The 16,735-nt window shown below is 42.7% G+C and overlaps 1 protein-coding gene across 6 annotated transcripts in view; it reads right to left on the bottom strand.

Moving 5' to 3' along the window:
• Nucleotides 1-16,735, bottom strand: part of SEC31B (SEC31 homolog B, COPII coat complex component) — a 31,798-nt gene extending 15,063 nt beyond the window's left edge. For 2 of the 6 annotated variants that reach the window (XM_004942109.5, XM_001232875.7), the window contains exons 1-15: nucleotides 16,671-16,735; nucleotides 12,815-12,903; nucleotides 11,155-11,278; nucleotides 10,733-10,928; nucleotides 9,862-9,957; nucleotides 8,857-8,997; nucleotides 8,221-8,363; nucleotides 7,870-7,969; nucleotides 5,793-5,954; nucleotides 4,751-4,903; nucleotides 3,809-4,039; nucleotides 2,879-2,953; nucleotides 1,867-1,950; nucleotides 823-931; nucleotides 226-404 (exon numbers count right to left, since the gene is read on the bottom strand). In XM_004942109.5, the coding sequence (XP_004942166.2) occupies nucleotides 226-404; nucleotides 823-931; nucleotides 1,867-1,950; nucleotides 2,879-2,953; nucleotides 3,809-4,039; nucleotides 4,751-4,903; nucleotides 5,793-5,954; nucleotides 7,870-7,969; nucleotides 8,221-8,363; nucleotides 8,857-8,997; nucleotides 9,862-9,957; nucleotides 10,733-10,928; nucleotides 11,155-11,278; nucleotides 12,815-12,893 (1,872 nt within the window). In that variant the 5' untranslated portion in view covers nucleotides 12,894-12,903; nucleotides 16,671-16,735. Of the gene's footprint in view, nucleotides 1-225; nucleotides 405-822; nucleotides 932-1,866; nucleotides 1,951-2,878; nucleotides 2,954-3,808; nucleotides 4,040-4,750; nucleotides 4,904-5,792; nucleotides 5,955-7,869; nucleotides 7,970-8,220; nucleotides 8,364-8,856; nucleotides 8,998-9,861; nucleotides 9,958-10,732; nucleotides 10,929-11,154; nucleotides 11,279-12,814; nucleotides 12,904-13,196; nucleotides 13,317-15,399; nucleotides 15,438-15,975; nucleotides 16,430-16,478 lie in introns of those variants that run through there. The other 4 variants (XM_046943081.1, XM_046943082.1, XM_046943080.1 and 1 more) reach the window with 4 other exon arrangements.

Here is a 16,735-nt window from a genome sequence, read left to right as displayed (position 1 = left end):
CATAGGGAACTAAGGCACAAACTGCCAAATGAAAAGGAACAGAGAACAGACATTCTAGGTAGGTAATGTGATGTCATCATAGAACTATCAAGAGATAAAAATTAATGTCTAGCCAAGAGGACATTCCACTTCCTGCCTAAGCATTTCAACATATACTCAAACAAACATCTGCTATGATATCATACATTGTATCCTGTTTAGTGGGCACACAAAACTGTCACTGACCAGGGAGAGTTTTGTCTTCCGCTTGGCAAAGTAGCGCTTCTGGGTCTCCTTTAGGAGGTTCTCCCCACCAGCTATAGCTAAGATGATGGCATCAGCAAATCGCTCTGCCCGCATGCACAGCTCCACAGCACCCTCAAAATTCCCCAACAAAAGAGCTTGGCTGATCAGTCCATCGGTATCTATAGAGGTGAGAAAGCAGAGTCATCCTACAGTGGCATCATCAAGATGCATGATCATGACTGTTGTAAAGAGCAGACAGTAAGAAACAGTAACATACGGAAGTCCAAATAAAGGAAGATTTGGAAACATAGATCAGGTTTTGCATTTAAAAACCAAAATAATCAAAAAACCTCCACTGACTTGACAGTAAGTCTTCCATCATTTACATGATTCTCTTACACTTTAAATAGGTCTCTTATCTGTGAAGTGTATTTAATTACAAATTACATAAAAATGTTGCATAACAGCGGAGTGGGCCTTGCATTTAATAGATAATCATTTGCTGGAGTGGATCAGATTCTTCCTGGTTTCTTTAGAGTTTTGTGTTACCATCCTCCCTTTTTCTAAGATAGCAAAAATACATTCCAGGTAACGTACCTTCTGTGACAGGAATCTCCAACGTGCTCATGTTCTGTGGGATGAGGTTGTCAAAAAAGGCTGAAGAGGAGGAAACAGCAGCTACGTCATCACTGGAATTTATCAAAAGCTGTGCAAAGAGTGCAATAGGTTAATTTATTCATTGAACATACAGATCCTGCTCAGAACAGTTTGATGGTTTGCAGGGTGGTACGGGGCTGCTCCGCATTTAGTTGAGAATGCTGATATAAATCTGGATTTCAGCTTGGAAACCCCTCATGCCTCCTGCCACTGCTCTATCAATGTGAGGCACCAAGAAGAGCAGTGCTGCTATTGACAATACTTAAGGAGAATGATAATGTAAGATGGGCAATGACAATACCGCTGTCTAGTTTTCCTGCATTCACTGGTCAGTCTGTAAGCAAGCAGAACGATTTAGCATGGAATAGGGATAAGTCCAGCAGGAGATGCTTATAATTAACAGGCAGGATCACATACATGCTTGGTGCTCAGTAGGAATGCAGGACACAACTTCTATCCCTAGAGTATCTCAACAAGAGTTCAAAACTAATACACTGAGAATAGCAGCTTTAGATTCCTTAGAAGAACACAATTTACAGAGGATGCTGAACCAGGCATCGAGAGACATCTGAAGATAGCCTTCTCAAAAATCATGTGAAAAAAAAACATTTCAAAGGATAGAAGTGACAAGGAAAGAAATGCAAAAGAAATGCCACAGCATAATCTTCACAGAGGAAATCCAGAATCGTAGCATGAAGTTAAGCTGGGGTGAGGCTAAGTCTATCACTGAAGAAATCAACACTGGTGAAGCAAGCCCTCTTGCAGTGTTAATAGCCAGGAGTCCGTCTTTATCATTGGCTGATTTGTTTTAAAGCCAGAAGGGACAACTAGGATCACTTATTCTGATCCTGTGAGAGTCTGACAGGCCTGTGGACTGCCCTCTGTGATTCCTGCTGAGCCCAACAACTTTTGTCTGGAATTAAACCTTTCTGTTCATTCTACCCTCCACTGATTTCCCAGACTGCTAAGATGTACAGAACATACCTGATCTGGCTGTGCAGTGTTTGTATCATCTGCCTCAGGAAGGGTCTGTTTATCTGGGATTCCATTACTCAAACATGAGGTGATCTAGAAAAGAAACATATTCACAAGGTAAAAGGTTAACCATGATAGCAGCAAAGCCACCAAGTGACTAACAATTTCTAGACAACTCCTTGGCTTCTCCACCTGTGTGAAAAGTTCTATCTCCCTATTCCTTGCTGGCCACGTGGCAGACATTACTTAGCCTTTTCAGAGACTTGTCCAAGCTGCTGCAGTTCCAACTAGTGTGATATCTGTATGTCACCTTCCTGGCTGAGGAACACCCTGAGGTTCAGAGCTTGATGCTAGAAGCTCTCACAGCTGTGCTGCTGTTATAAATCTCCCTAAGCATCAATTGGCAGTAAGATAATAGGGCCCAAGACCATTTTTGTCTGATCCAGTAAAGCCACTACTGTACTCTTACTAGTGTCTACATATTCATTCTAATGGGAACTCTGGGAACTTGGGTCCAGTTGACCAGCACAATCAGAAAAAAAGATCTGAACAGTCATTTTGGACTTACTTTCCCTCATCCCTCTCTCAAAGCACCTCTTTGTGATAAACAGTTCATCTCTGAGCTCTGAGGACAAGGATTCTCTGTAGAGGTTTAGTTATACTTGTTACACGTCTTGGTCAGTTTTACCATTTAAGATCTAAAAAGAAAATTGCTGAGTGCAATGCAGGACAAGGAGGCTTTTGTACAGCTTCAGGTCAGGAGGAATGAATCTGGGCTGATCCAGCATTCCTAGTGCAGTCCTAAAAGAAACCACAGAATGACTCTTGCTTATGTTCCCTACCATTGCAGCAGGTTTCAGTCTAAGGCACACTTCAAGTGCCTTTCAGCTGAAATATCATACAGTTCGGTCCTTTGTGTACCACGAGGACATGAATTCATTTCCAGTAGAAATCCTATAACGTTGCAGCAGAAGATTCCGTCCTCTCTATAAAGGTCTCTCTCTAACAAAAGTCTCCTTACCTTTTTTTGCAGGTCCTCTTTACTGTAGCCCAGCAGCTTGAGGAGTTTAGTCCTAGATTCCTGCTCCAGGTTCACCTGAGTCCCAAAGGACATGGAAAAAGACAAGAAAATGAGTAAAATCCTACACATCTACATACTGCCAATAGCTAGCTACTTCTAGCAGCAGCAAAGTCTAGAGCTCAGCTTGTAGATAAATAACTATGACAAGTACACCCAGTACACAGTGGGAAAACCTACAGAATTTAAATTGTGGTAACAATAGAAGGGTAACATCCAACCTTGTTATGAAGTTACAAGTAAGTGGCAACCAAGCATCAGGTCTGTGTAGGTGCATATTTAGTGCACTTGGCCATTAATTCCCTGGATGGTCCGGAATTTGCATGTCTAATCTCTGCACAGAGAGAATGGACCTATCTGAGCTTGGATGAAAACCAAAGTGTGGTTGCATGAACTCCTAGCTGGCTTCAACAGGAAAAGTAGCAAACTAGTTTCAAAGAAGCTTTCTGAGTAGGGATTTCAGACAGACTCAGAAATTCCCTCAGGCTGTACGTAGCCCAGTTCATGTGCTATCTCTACTGTTTAATGACTGATTAATACCTTGCAAGGAGATCCGGCTACTTCAGTAACTTTTTGAGTTCCTACTACCAAACAATCTGTACGTAGACAAGATACTTGTAAACAGTCAGAAACTGTTCCTGCAGATGCAGAAACGGTCATGCAGCACATTCTTTTAAACAGAATACTAAAGACATGGTTGCAGTGATCCTTGCAATGGAGACTCTTGTCCCAACTTAAGACAGTAATTGGTCACCTTATTCATTCAAGGGGTAGAATTTACTATGCAAATTTACTATTGAAAAGATCCCAATATTCCCCCATACACAAACACATAAAATAATTGACCCCTGTGCTTCACCAGAGGCATTCTACCTTTAGGAATTTCCACAGGTTCTCCTCATACTTCAACTTGGCTGTCTGGATCTTGCCCTTGCAGTAATCAAGGAGGTTTCCTGACTGCAGGGCCATCTGCAATTCTCTGGACCGGAGTAGAAATTCAGTTTCAGTGGTGACTTGACTGATGAAAACTTGGTGTGGGTAAGTCTGCTGTGTTTGCTGCCCAGGAGCTTTGGTAAGACCAAAGGTAATCAGTTTTCCTCCAAACTGAGACAGACAGAAAGAGACAAAATAAGCATTTTTATATTTAACAACTTTACTTAGCTTTTCATTTAGCAAGGCTGACTCAAGCTCCAGCTGTGATCAAAAGGAATCCAAAGTTTCATGCATATGTACAGCAGGAACACAGAAGGAGTCCTTCAGATGAATTATCAGTAATTCCTGCTGGTAAACACGCCACTCATGTATGTTTTGTCAGGCATTGCTAAATGCAAATGTCAGAGAGGCACAAAGAAAAAAGTACCATTTGGATCTGTTTGCTCTTTTCTGAGAGGCAGGCTGCAATGAAGAAAACCATCATGCAAATAGTAGGCACCAAAAAGACAGAACAAGTCAAAACAGGCTGAAAGAATAAAGAGTTTTTATTTAGGAGGAAAAGAGGAGGAAAAAAATAAATACTGGATAGAGAGGATAAAGACAATAGAAATGTATATCACAGCCTAAGGACAGGATTTATGAGTCTTTCTTAGCTCAGTTGACTTCTACTTAGGCTCATTTTCTCTGCTACAGGACACTTTCTTGTTGGAAATACACCCAAATGTTGAGCAAAAGAGCTTCTCCAGATGGGAAAACACACTGTACCTTCAACATTAAAACAACCAGCAGCAGCAAGATCAAAAGGTTTTGCTAAAGAAAGGGGTTACATCACTAGAAGACACTAGAAGCATTTTCAGTGAAAAGGATACTCCATTTACTTACCGCAAATGAAACACCCACAGGCCTGCGAATCCACTTGGGTGGCTTTTTTAATGGTGGAATCAAGGTGGTTTGAGCTACTTGCTCTGGCACCTGCAAAGGAGGAAGGGTCTGTCCTGTGCCAAAGGGATCCAGGTTGTTGAAGGAGGAAGAGATCTAGGATCAGATGGAGAAAGGGATAAGATATAATTCAATTTCTCTCTGTAATGGATTAAGCACAAAAAAATACTGCTAATAATTGATTACTTTCTTCATCAGAAAGGAGCAAGACAATGACAGAACATCTTTCTGAAATACAACCAAGCCCTCTACAAGAGGAATGGTATTACCAAATTGTCCTCAAAATTATTTCTCAAAGCTTCAACCTTCAGAGACTTTCTAAGTTTTCCTTAGCAAGACAAAACTCCCCAGCAAGCACTGCTTGGCGTAGCATCCAGCTCATAAAAAACAGAGGTTACAAAATTACTTGTTTTATGCAAGACAGTGACAAAACATGGTCAAAAGTTGTCATACTTTTTCCTGTATTGCTCATAGCTGCATCTTTCAAATAAGTTAGCTTTAAGGACTTTCTCAAGCCTTTACAAAACTTTGACGAGGCTGGTGAAATAATTTCTCCAGACTTTATTGCCTAGACAAGAGTATGTCATAAGTGACCTCTGATCTGGATTTCTGACATTTAGGAGGTTGGTGAGAATATATACAATGCTGTTTACAAGCATTCTTTATTTTTAAAATTATTGGAATAGATTTGGTGTTTACTAAGGATGAGCTTGACTGGATCATAGGACATAGCTCCAAAATGCAGCTAACTAGAATGTCTGAAAGGAAGCAACACAAACCTCAGCAAGGAAAGGCTGCCAGACTTTCACAGGCAAGATCTATATGTTTTATTTTTCAAGTCACTCAGGTAATTCCAAAGAAAGACCATTTCCTTAAGGAACAGCTAAAATTTAATAGATCAGTTACCCTAAACCTTGAAATACACAAACAAATCATACCACCGCACCACAGATATACCAGTAATGTTAACCTCTGGCTCCTTTACCTTGTCAGCCTGTGTCTTCTGCTGAGCTTCTAAGTTCCCGCCCATAACAGAGTAAATGTTAATCCATCCATCAAAAGTGGCAGCAGAAAAGACTGAAGGGTTCCTAGGACACCACTGGACATCAAAGCACCACTGACTACGAATAGGCAACTCATAAACCACCTATCACAGAAAAAGACAGAAGCACGTTAACAATTTGCTTTCCCAAATTACTAGCCCACTCTTAATTTACATATCACTACTGTATACAAGTCTGACACGAGTATTTTATTTTTGCTTCTTGAAGAACGTATTTGCAATATCGGAACTGTAGCACACTGAGCCCAAACAACAGAAAGCTGTTAACAATGGGATTCTAATTGTAGAGCACAACTGACTTGCCACTTTTGGATTTTGTTCTGCTAAGTATCAGAGCACAATAATCTTGTTTCTCCCTTGGTTAACAGCAGTTGCAACATCAGAAAACCATACCTGAAAACCAGAAGTCAATAAGTAAGAAGGTGTAATGAGCAAGAACACGTGGGCAGAAATGATAGAAATAAAAGCTTACTTCCGTAAGAAAAAGGTAGAACAAGAAAAGAGGATTGCAATAGCTGCAGACAAACTACAAAGAACGTTACAGCCAACATATCTCTGGTCCAGCAAGCAAAAATCCAAAATTCAATTCCTGGCCCATTCATAGATTTCTTGCCTCTCTCAGGGTAACTCAATAATACAACCTTGACCTCAAACCTCCAAGTTTGTAAAATGAAGGGATTTGCTTTGTGCCTCACAGGTCCAAAACCTTCCAGCATAAAGAATCCTGCTTTTGTTCTGTGTGATGATCATCTGTTCCCAGGCATAAAACCTTGCAATTACTTACATTAAAATGTATACTGCTTTAAAGTAAATGAATAAATCCCCCCCCTCCCCCCCAAAAAACAACCAAAGAAACCAACTCTTCCCCCAGAATTAGCAGATCAGCCATTCTATGTAAATGCCCTGCCCTTACTATTGAAAACTCCCAGTACTATTATCATTTGAAAATTTTCTAATCATTGGCACTAAGTCAAAGAAGCATCCTAAAAATAAACTGCATTAATGCCTTAGCTTGCATTTAGACTCTGCAAATCTACATTTGGACACAAAGACGAGCCAGCTGCGCTAAAATTGCTCTTAAAATTCTTCCTCTAAAACAAAGTGAAAAGACTTGAGTAAGAATTAAGCATCAGAAACATTTCAGAGTCTGATTCTCTTCTAATCATCAACTATCTGTACAGAGTGAGCTTCAGAGCCCATGAAACTGCAACAGCACATTTAATGTCTTTCACAAAAGAGGCAACCTTCTCTCATGCCTCTAAGGCAAGTGGTCAGATATCAAGCTGCCCCATGAGATGAACCCACCCTGGAGCTCACAGATGTACTTTGCTCAGTATTGTAAAAGTACTTTCCCTGTGTTATTGCCAAGATCCACAAAGCAAATTTTGTTCAAAGTTCAAAATTCAGTTTTATCCAGAAACTCAGCACTGAACCAGGAGGCGTGTTGAGAATTTTTTTTACACAGATTTATGTTTAAAGATAGCATGAACCTTAAATATTTCAAAAATGTTAATTTTGAGATACACAACTGGGTAAGCAACTACATGTGAAACCACTGTGCTCTGAATCAAGTTTGCAAGCATATTTAACTATACTGCTTCCTTCTCAATGACCATAACAAATGATCCCCATTCCCATTCAAGTTCCCCTCATCTTCTAGTACTGTTGGAGAAGGAGAAAGAAACAAAAAGACATAGAGAACACTGTGTGTGTGAACACAGATTTTTCTTGATTTACTTAAGTTTTAGTCAAAGATTTCTTCCTTGTATAACCTCTGGACACAGATGCATCAGAGGGAATCTCTGCCTGTTGTTTTTAGTCAGGGTATGGACAGTATTGTCATTTTAGCCAAAAAAGTATAGTGCAGAAGACATACTGGAGGAAAACACATTGGCACTCCACACAAATACAAAAAAAAAAAAAAGGTGGGGGGCAAACACACAATATAGCACACAGTTTTGTTTGAAGAAGATAAGGTGTACTTATAGCTGTTAAGTACCTCCCCTGTACTTGGGTTCCAGCACAAGATTCGGTTATCTTTGGCGCTACTCAACAGCAATTCAGGGTCAGCCTGGCACCAGGAAACAGACAGAACTCCCCTAAAACAGACCAGAAAGAAATCAGTGGCACTTCATACTCAGTCCTCTCTCCCACTCTGTCAATAAGAAGTGCTGGTGCATGTTGGTTTAAGATCAGAAACTCCGGTTTTCATATCTGCTTCAACCAGATTCATCTGTGAAACAAAACAGTCTAAAATAAATAACCTCTTTACTCCAAAGCAAGTCTCGCAGATGCTGGCATCAGAAAGATGGAGATCCTTGAAAAGGCAACATGACAAGCAGGCCCTCACCTAGTATGTCCTTCCAGCTGGCTCAAAGGTGAGGTAGCAAAACGTAAGTCCCATATTTGGATCACTGGCAAGCGGTCGTCCTCAGAGGAAAGAACTAGCTGGGTTGCAACTTCTGGGTGCCAGGCCATTCCTGAGCAATGCATCTCGGGACAAAAACAGCAGAAGATGAAAATTCAGCAATGCAACCTGGCAATGGCACAAATGGCCAAGAGCCACTTCTTTCTGCAAGTAACTTTCCTAGAATGTTTGACATAGAGCAAGTCTAGCAATACCTTACTATGAGAAGCAAGAATTTCTGCTTTCTCTGTACAGCCAAAAAACTTCTAACCAATAGAAGTTGGAGGACTAGTTGAAAGTTGATTGAGGAAGACAGCTAGGATTAAAATGCAGGAAGCTTCTCATAAATGAGATGTGAACACAGATGTAAAACAAGGGCACTCTGTACTTCAGGAATAGGTAAGAGGCTTGTTTGTGCAGTTAGGAAAAAAGAGAGAGATGTGCTTTGATGCTGGAGCTCCAAGAGAACCAGTCACAAGAGCTCCCACAACACAAACACTTGAACAAAAAAGCTGTGCCGCTGCTTTGCTGTCACTGTGGTGCCACGTCATAAACAAGTCAGAACCAGTCTTCACTCACTCTGTTACTGTGGTCACTGACTTTGATAATAGGTTCATTCTTCCTGAGGTCCCAAACCACTGCCTTGCCACTGGGGTGAGCGGAGGACAGAATATGTTGCACCTGTCGATTCCAAGACACCACACTGATGTCTTCATGAGGCTGCAAAGATAGAAACAGCCATAGGTCTATTATTTCTGTGTTGAGGAAACACTAATCACAGGATTCTGACACTAGACTGACTAGAACCTACAAATCATGTAAGATCAGGCTGCACACTAGAGAGAACTACAGCTGAAAGAATACAAATGTTTCTACTCTGACCTCCACAAGAAACATCAACAGAAAGATGACCTTATTGCACAGCTGAAATGTTGCATGAGAAGGAAAATGGTACAGTACTCAATTGATGTTACTGTATCTCCTGTAATGCAGGAGATAGATAGGCAAGGAAACAAATGCAAGGTTTATTGGAGAAAAAGCTAACCTGCTTTTAGACAAGTTTACTAAGATTGTCCTGAATAACATGATCATAATCAGGAGCTTATTCTCCTTCAAACTCAGGAAAAATTATCCAGGAATAATAGCTGAGAAGCATTAAATGGCTCACTGGCCAAACTGGGTATATTTTGCTTTCATGAAATATGAAAAGCTTCACATAAAGCCTGAAATAAACTCATTCCTCAAAGAAGGCACAAAAGCATCATTAATCCAAAACACATGCCCCAGCTGGATCTTAAGACAGACTGGTCAGGTACCTGATGCAAATACCCAAAGAGCTTACTCATCCATGCAAAGTACATTGTTCCACAATTTATTAGCCCTCCTCACCTTCCTGACAACACTCTTCCCACCCCCTCAAAATGAAGCCTATCAGTTATGATTCATCTTTCTCCTGACAAAGGTCAAGCTCACTCTCCCTTCACAGAGTAACTACACCAGGGTGATTCCATACAGTCACACCTTTTGCCTTCCCTACTGACATATAAAACTGCAGGGCTATCGCCTGGAGGAAAACTCATTTACCTGTGATTTAGTCCCTGGAGTCATAGGCACACTGAAGTTATTCAGATCCCAGATGAAGATTTCAGAATCATTGGCTCCAGAAGCCAAAAGGTTGCTCTGCAGAAAAAAAAAAAAGAAAAGGTCATCTGAATTTCCTGCTTATGGGGAAGGAGGACAGATTTCTTAAGAATAAGTGTGAACAAAAAAAAACCTCAAAACTTCCACAGCCAGATAAGAACTCCGTTTAACAGATGCACCTAAGATTATAACCAAACATGTTTCTGGCCTCTGTGTCTTCAGCTGTGCCATGATAGAAGCCTGTTCAAAATCTGTCTACCAAGCTAGATTTGCAGTTCGATAGTGTTACTCATCATGAAACTCTGCCACAGGTCTGGAAGCCATTGCCTCTGGCCAGCCGACCCTTTGCTTTGCATGCAGGCATCAGGGACATTCCTTCTCAGAAAGTGCAAACTTCCCCAAAGGGTCTATGTTCACAAACCAATTTGCTTTTTTGCTGCCCCAAGAACTTGCTTTCTGTTTACTTTTTGCGTATTTTGCAGCCTCTTCAAGTGTGATCAAAACCCCACTGAATTAAACACTAATTGAAAAATAATTTAAAAAAAAGTCCTGCCTTCAGATGGGTAATGGCCCAACATGTAACAGCATTACAAGATATGTTTTGTTCTGAGGCAAAATGACTTGATCAAGGTCACAGTGTAATACAGTGACAAAGCTGTGAACAGGGCCCAAATCAAAGCTCCAAATCAATCTTGTGGCACAACTATCATGTCTCTTTCATGTTAAATGCTGTGTTTACAGATTTATTAACTGAAGGAACAAGGGAAAAAAGAAAACCAAAACATTCATTTACAAGCATCTTCATGTTACGCACCTGGAAAGGATTGAAGTCAAGAGCTCGAACAGGCCCTGAATGCTTCTCTGTCTGCCCAATTACAGGATCACTCTTTGAAGCCAAGATCCGGTGTGCACTGTACATGGTCAGTACACCATTATCCCCTCCACCAATGATCACTCCAGAGGACTCTGGGGACCCATTTCCAAAGTTACCCCAGATCAGCTTATGAAACCTAAAGAAAATAAAGCCAGCGTAGACTACAGTATTTTGTGGAAGTCAAGACATTCTGCATTACCAAACATCCAACATGATCTGCGTGAAGTCAAAAATATTTAGTCCTTGATGACAAAGTGATTCAAAATATCACTTTATACTATGAAAACAAATCCCCTCTCTCCTTTTTTGTACCAGAAAAACCCTCTTCAGTTCCAGTGATCAATAGCATGAGACACTGATACCTGTTTGAGGCAGGAAGTGTTCCTTTCTGCTTCATGTCGAGAGAGGGATCCCTGAAGTCAACCTCAAATATTTCCAAGGTGGCATTTGTACTGAAGGACGCATCCAGTTGCTGGGCAGATGTTCCTAGCAGAAGTACAAGAGTAGTACTTAAAATTGGCCACTTTTTTCAAGATGACGAGGAATAAACAAGGCAGTGGTAACCTTAGTAGTCAACACATCAGTGTTGTGCCTATTCAGGAAGAGGACATATATAAGTACCTTTGAAACAGGAACTATTACAACAAAGACTTCAAAAAGAAATAAAAAACTCTTCAAGAAATTCTGGGCACCAGGATCAGTGCCATGCAATATGTTCCTCTCTTTGGATAGATATAATTCACATACCTTATCTGAACTACCACAGTTTCTGATATTGAGTCGTAATTGAAATTACAAATAAAGTTGCTTCTTCAAATCCAGGTAAAACTATGATCCTAAATATTTCTGTATACTACTCAACTTTGACCAGAAGTCTATGATCGTAATTTCTATACTTAGCCTACAGTAAAAATTCTCCAGTCTTAAGCCAACAAAGCATTCCTTAGCAACCCACACAGAGACAGTAGTCACTCAGTGATGGCTTCCTTCTCCCTGGTTTAGGGAATAAAATTAAAAATAGATTTAACATTGCCTAATGAGACACTGCCATGCAAATAATTACCCAGCTACAACAGGGATGCTTTGTAACTGTCTATGGCAAGAGAAGAGCCCAAGGGACCATAAAAAAAGCAGTACAAACAATAAACTGCAGCTTCTGATCTAAAGCAGATTGAAGCCAAGGCCTTTGGTCCAATCAAAACTCTGGCCTTATTAGAGAAACTCAAAATAGAAAATCTACCCCAAAAACAGTAATGCTGCTTTTAAGGCAAAAGCCAAACTTTAATCAGTTTCTTCTGACAGCCATTCCTGGGGAAAAAAAAAAAAGCAGGACAATATGTCAACCCTCCACAACCCAAACAAACAGCAGACAGGCCTGATTACTTCCCACATTGGGTAGACAACACAAGCTGTTAGATCCACACAGATGCTAAATTCACCTGCTTCCAACCCAGCGAACGTGACGATTTTCTGCTTCAGGAAATAATATGGTTATAAAAATTGTAAATGATGGTTCTGCAGAAACACTGAAAACTGAATATAAACCAAATCAAGTGATATCAGGAAGAAAATACTGTTATTCTTTGGTTGTCAGGCTACTTGATAATGACTGAAAACCAATAAACTAAGAGTGAGCCTAAATAAACACTATTAGAGTGAGCTTAGTTCCACAGATATACTAAGTAACTTCGTTTTACTTTTTTTACAGCAAGCAGGCACTGGAGTGTGTACAGACTTAAACAGAAGCTAGATCAAAAAAGCAACGGATTCACCCTCTGACAAAAGACTGCTCTTTCAGGTGTTAATGCCAGACATAAAAAATAACCTCCATAGGGGTGTCACTTAAAAAAAAAAAAGTGATAACATTTTCAGCATATTATTTGCAAGCTTTCAAGAGATAATTAAAGTGGGAATTAAAGTGGGAAAAATGAAGTGTTTTTTTTTTCTTTTTACCAATACAGCTCTACATAAAGTCTCTCTGAGATTCACACTCTAAATTTATTGAATCATAAAGAACTTTACCTGTTGCTAGATAAATGGGGTGGTTGTTTGCAGGACTCCACACCTCTACAGCTGTTCGCTCAATTTCCTTTAGCTTCATTTTCTAGGCTCTAGAAGGAATTTCACACAGCAGTTAGAATAGCTAGACAAAGCCAACATGAAAATAACCACAACAGTAGCAAAGCACACCCCTTACAGTGGTATCAAGAAAAAAAGCCCTCTCTCTACTGAGAGTAATTATTTGCTGCTTCCTGACTTAGTACAGTTCTACTGGTACAAATTAATGAAAAAACAATTCCTGCTGTCTGAGCCCAGATTTTCCTTACTACACGGCTCTTTTTCATATACCCCAGTTACAGGAAAATTTCAGTGAAAGGAAGGGGATCTAAATTAAACAACATACTCAAGTCTTCAGCCCGGGCTGGTTTAAATCAGCTGCTGAAATTCACTTAAATGTATTTGCAAAGCACCAGTTGCTCTCTCTGAACACACTAGTGTCAGTACACGCATCGGCAAAAATGGAGCAGAAGGAATCTAAGGACAGGGTAAATTCCAAACAGCAAAGCGATGTGGCAACAGAAAACAAAGTGCAATGCTACCACGTGCCAATTTAATTAACGCACTTTGTTCTCACGCCTCAGAGAAGCCAAAGGAAAAATCATTTGACCTTCTGCTTCAGTTTATAAATGGTAGCAGGTGAGAGGAAGTGATCCAGAAGTATCCACTAGGTTTCAAGCCCAGATGCGACTGTAATTCTTTTTACTAAGACTGAATAGTTGGACACACACCTATAGAAGGGCAACACAATCTCCCCACGTCACTGCAGAGACAGTTGGGCAATAATATAGCAAGATAATTGAAAGACAAACATCAACTGTACACAGTCAGGAGGCTGCAACATTGAGTATAAATATAAACACGCTGTTGTTCCAGGTAGGAACATAACCATTAGCCAGGCTGTTAGTTCAGTCACATCCTGAGTCCACGTGGTCCCTCTGTCTAGATGCAGGATAACAAATGTAAATCATACAGTTTGGTCATAGAGCAGAACATGGAGGCTTCTTCCTAGCCTCCTTCATAAAGGTAGCTTGCTGTGCACAGCCCACTGCCTGGCCAAAGCATATTAGAAAAGTTTTCAAAAAGCCTTCCATCATCTTGAGGCTTACATGAAGCCACGGCCTCCAACTGACAGTATCCCCATGTAGAGAAATTTGGTCGGCAGCATTTCTAGGACTCAGACCTCATGTCTAGTAACACCAGACCCTCTTTAGGCTCTTCTCTGTCACCAGTCAGAAGGATAAGGACATACTCCCACTTTCCCATGTCATGTCAGGACATGCTGTTTGATTAGAATTGATTGAATGCTTTTTAGCACTCATTTTTTAGGGAGCACACTCAGAGAGGAACACTGTCCTGGCCTACTCCCCTTATCAGCATTAGGGAATGAAATTATCCCCAGAAGGAACCTGCTAGCAAGGGCCTAACACAAAAAGCATCCCAACTCCATCAGAACTGGGGTGTCAGACAGCTGGCGTGTTCCCTATCAGTTCCCCTCCCTGCCTCTTCCTCCTCCGCTCGTGCACCATCAGCTGCAGGAGCTGGATGCACACACAAGCCTTGCTGCTTCACTTTTGAGATGACAACCTCCCACTGAGCCACTAATATTACTACAGTATGGCCAAGAGACCCCCTCCTTCTGGTAAGGAAACAATGACGAGAATTACCACCACACTACGTACCCTCTGTGCTGGATAGGCTGTGGGTATGGTTGCCACAACCTGCACTTAACAGGCAAACTCAAAGTTACAAAACCACACAAAACCTTACTGACTGATTGCCCAGCTGTTCTTGTCACAAAGCACTAAACATTTTGCATAAGAAAGTATTATTGTTCTGCTTTCATAATTTTATGTTAGAGCAGAACTGGAAGGTAAAATGTCTTGCCTATGGTAACTTACTCAGATACAGGAAAGCAAACAAGTGGCTTGCCTAACAGATTGGCTCAACATCAATAGGACAACTGCAGGAGCGTTAGACAACAGGAACTGGACAGCTTCTACATCCCTGGCCATCAAGGCAAAGCAGCAGCAGGGCCAACAGACTTGAGATGCCTACAGAAGACACACAGGAAGCCAGAAGATTGTAGTATCCCGTCCTAAAGCAACTTCTACTATTTCAGCTCCATTGCAGCTGAGGTTTTGTATCAATGCAGCAACACTTCCTTAAATCACTGGGCTTTAAGTCTGGAAGGTAAGAAACCCTGATTTCAGCCTTCCTTAATCCTTAGAGAAAGGCTCTTTAGCAACCTCTTGTGGTTGTCTGAGAAAAACGCACAAATAGCGGAGTCTTCCACAGCAAAATTTGTAGGGAGGGATTGCCACCTGCTGTCACCTCCTAAAATAGCACCTAAGACTTCCGAGACAGCTCATGCATTTCTTACGACCTCTAATTAATTAGCCGTGACAATCCCACCTCCACCTCCCCCAGAGAAACATCCGATTACAGACAATGCATCAGCGGATCTCAGCCCCAGTGGCAGTAGCAGGACAGAAGCAGCGCTCCCCCAAAGGCTCCCCCAGCCTTGCTTTCCTGCACAGTGTCCTTACATGGTAACGCCGTCTGCAAAGCCAAACCCGGCACTGCCGGGCACTGCTCACTGCTGGGAAATAGAGGGCACGGGTAGGAGCACGTGCTCTAACACCGTGATGGATTACACGCAGTGCTGACAGGGGCAGAATTCCTTATCTACAGTATCCTGAAACACCTATAAAAGACCAAGCTGACCTTCTATCTTCTGGCTGAATCTCAGAGCTGCCGCAATAACCAAGCCCAGTGCCACTCCTGCAAGGCCTTCTCTCTCCCTCCCCACCCAGGACCGTCAGTATGGCCCTACTCACTTTTCTAGTCCCCCACACCACTGGGCATCTAACCATTCCCCTTTCATAGAACCACAGAATCATTAAGGTTGGAAAAGACTTCTAAGATCATTGAGTCCGACCATCCCATCACCAGCACCACCTACACCCCTCAGTGCCACACCTCCTCCTCTTGAACACCTCCAGGAATGGCCACACCAGACCCCCCCTGAGCACCCCACTCCTTTGAACAGCTCCTGCTGATGCTGCCCTCCTGATCCCCTGTAACCAAGCGTACAGCAGGACAGAACAGTCAGCCAAGGTCACCTGGCAGAAAAGCCAGTCCCCCCCCCGGGGCTGACAGAGGCCATACGGCCATGACACAGGAGCTGAGATGCAAACTGCGTGACGCTCCACATCCCGGGATCAACCCCAAGCCCTCGCACCACTCCTTCCTTTCCCCAGCTCTCCGGCACCGCAGCCTGCAGCTCTCCCAGGCGCTTATTATAGAGCCAGATTACAGGAGGCGCAGGCACTAATCGCGGCTAATCGCCAGCGCTGCCGAGGCGGGGTTGTAGCAGGGCAAGGCTCAGCATTCCTCCATGACACTATCACGGCACAGCAAGAAACTTCTGAGTTTCGTGCTCTCCAACCACACGCCTAAAGAAACTTTTTTAGGCTGCGAGTACACTCGAACTATCGCCAGGTACGCTGCGTGCACGGCAGCGCATACACGTAGCGGGGCAGCGCCGCGCTGCCAGGCAGAGGGCCGCTGTGAGGCGAGGGCACGGGCGCAGGGCCGGCCTACCGCACCCGGCGGTCACACGCACCGTGCCGCCGGGGGAGAGGGGCGGCGACGGAGCCCCGAGGACGCCGCAACGGGCAGAGGAGGCGGCCGGCTCAGGCCGTGGGGTCGGCCCGGGGGCGGCTGCTGGGGCCGAGGGGTGCGGAGCAGAAGAGGCCGCTCGGTGCCGGCCCGGGTGGGGCGAGGCGGGACAGGAAGGAGAGGCCTCGGCCCTTACCGGCTGCCGGCTGTCCCGCCGCTCGGTCCCGCAGCTGAGCCCTACGACGGTGGCCGCCGGGAGCC

This window comes from Gallus gallus, chromosome 6 (assembly GCF_016699485.2).
Source record: "Gallus gallus isolate bGalGal1 chromosome 6, bGalGal1.mat.broiler.GRCg7b, whole genome shotgun sequence".
NCBI classification, from domain to species: Eukaryota; Metazoa; Chordata; class Aves; order Galliformes; family Phasianidae; genus Gallus; species Gallus gallus.
Note: the sequence above shows the minus strand (reverse complement) of the source record. Positions and strands in the feature narration are given on the sequence as shown.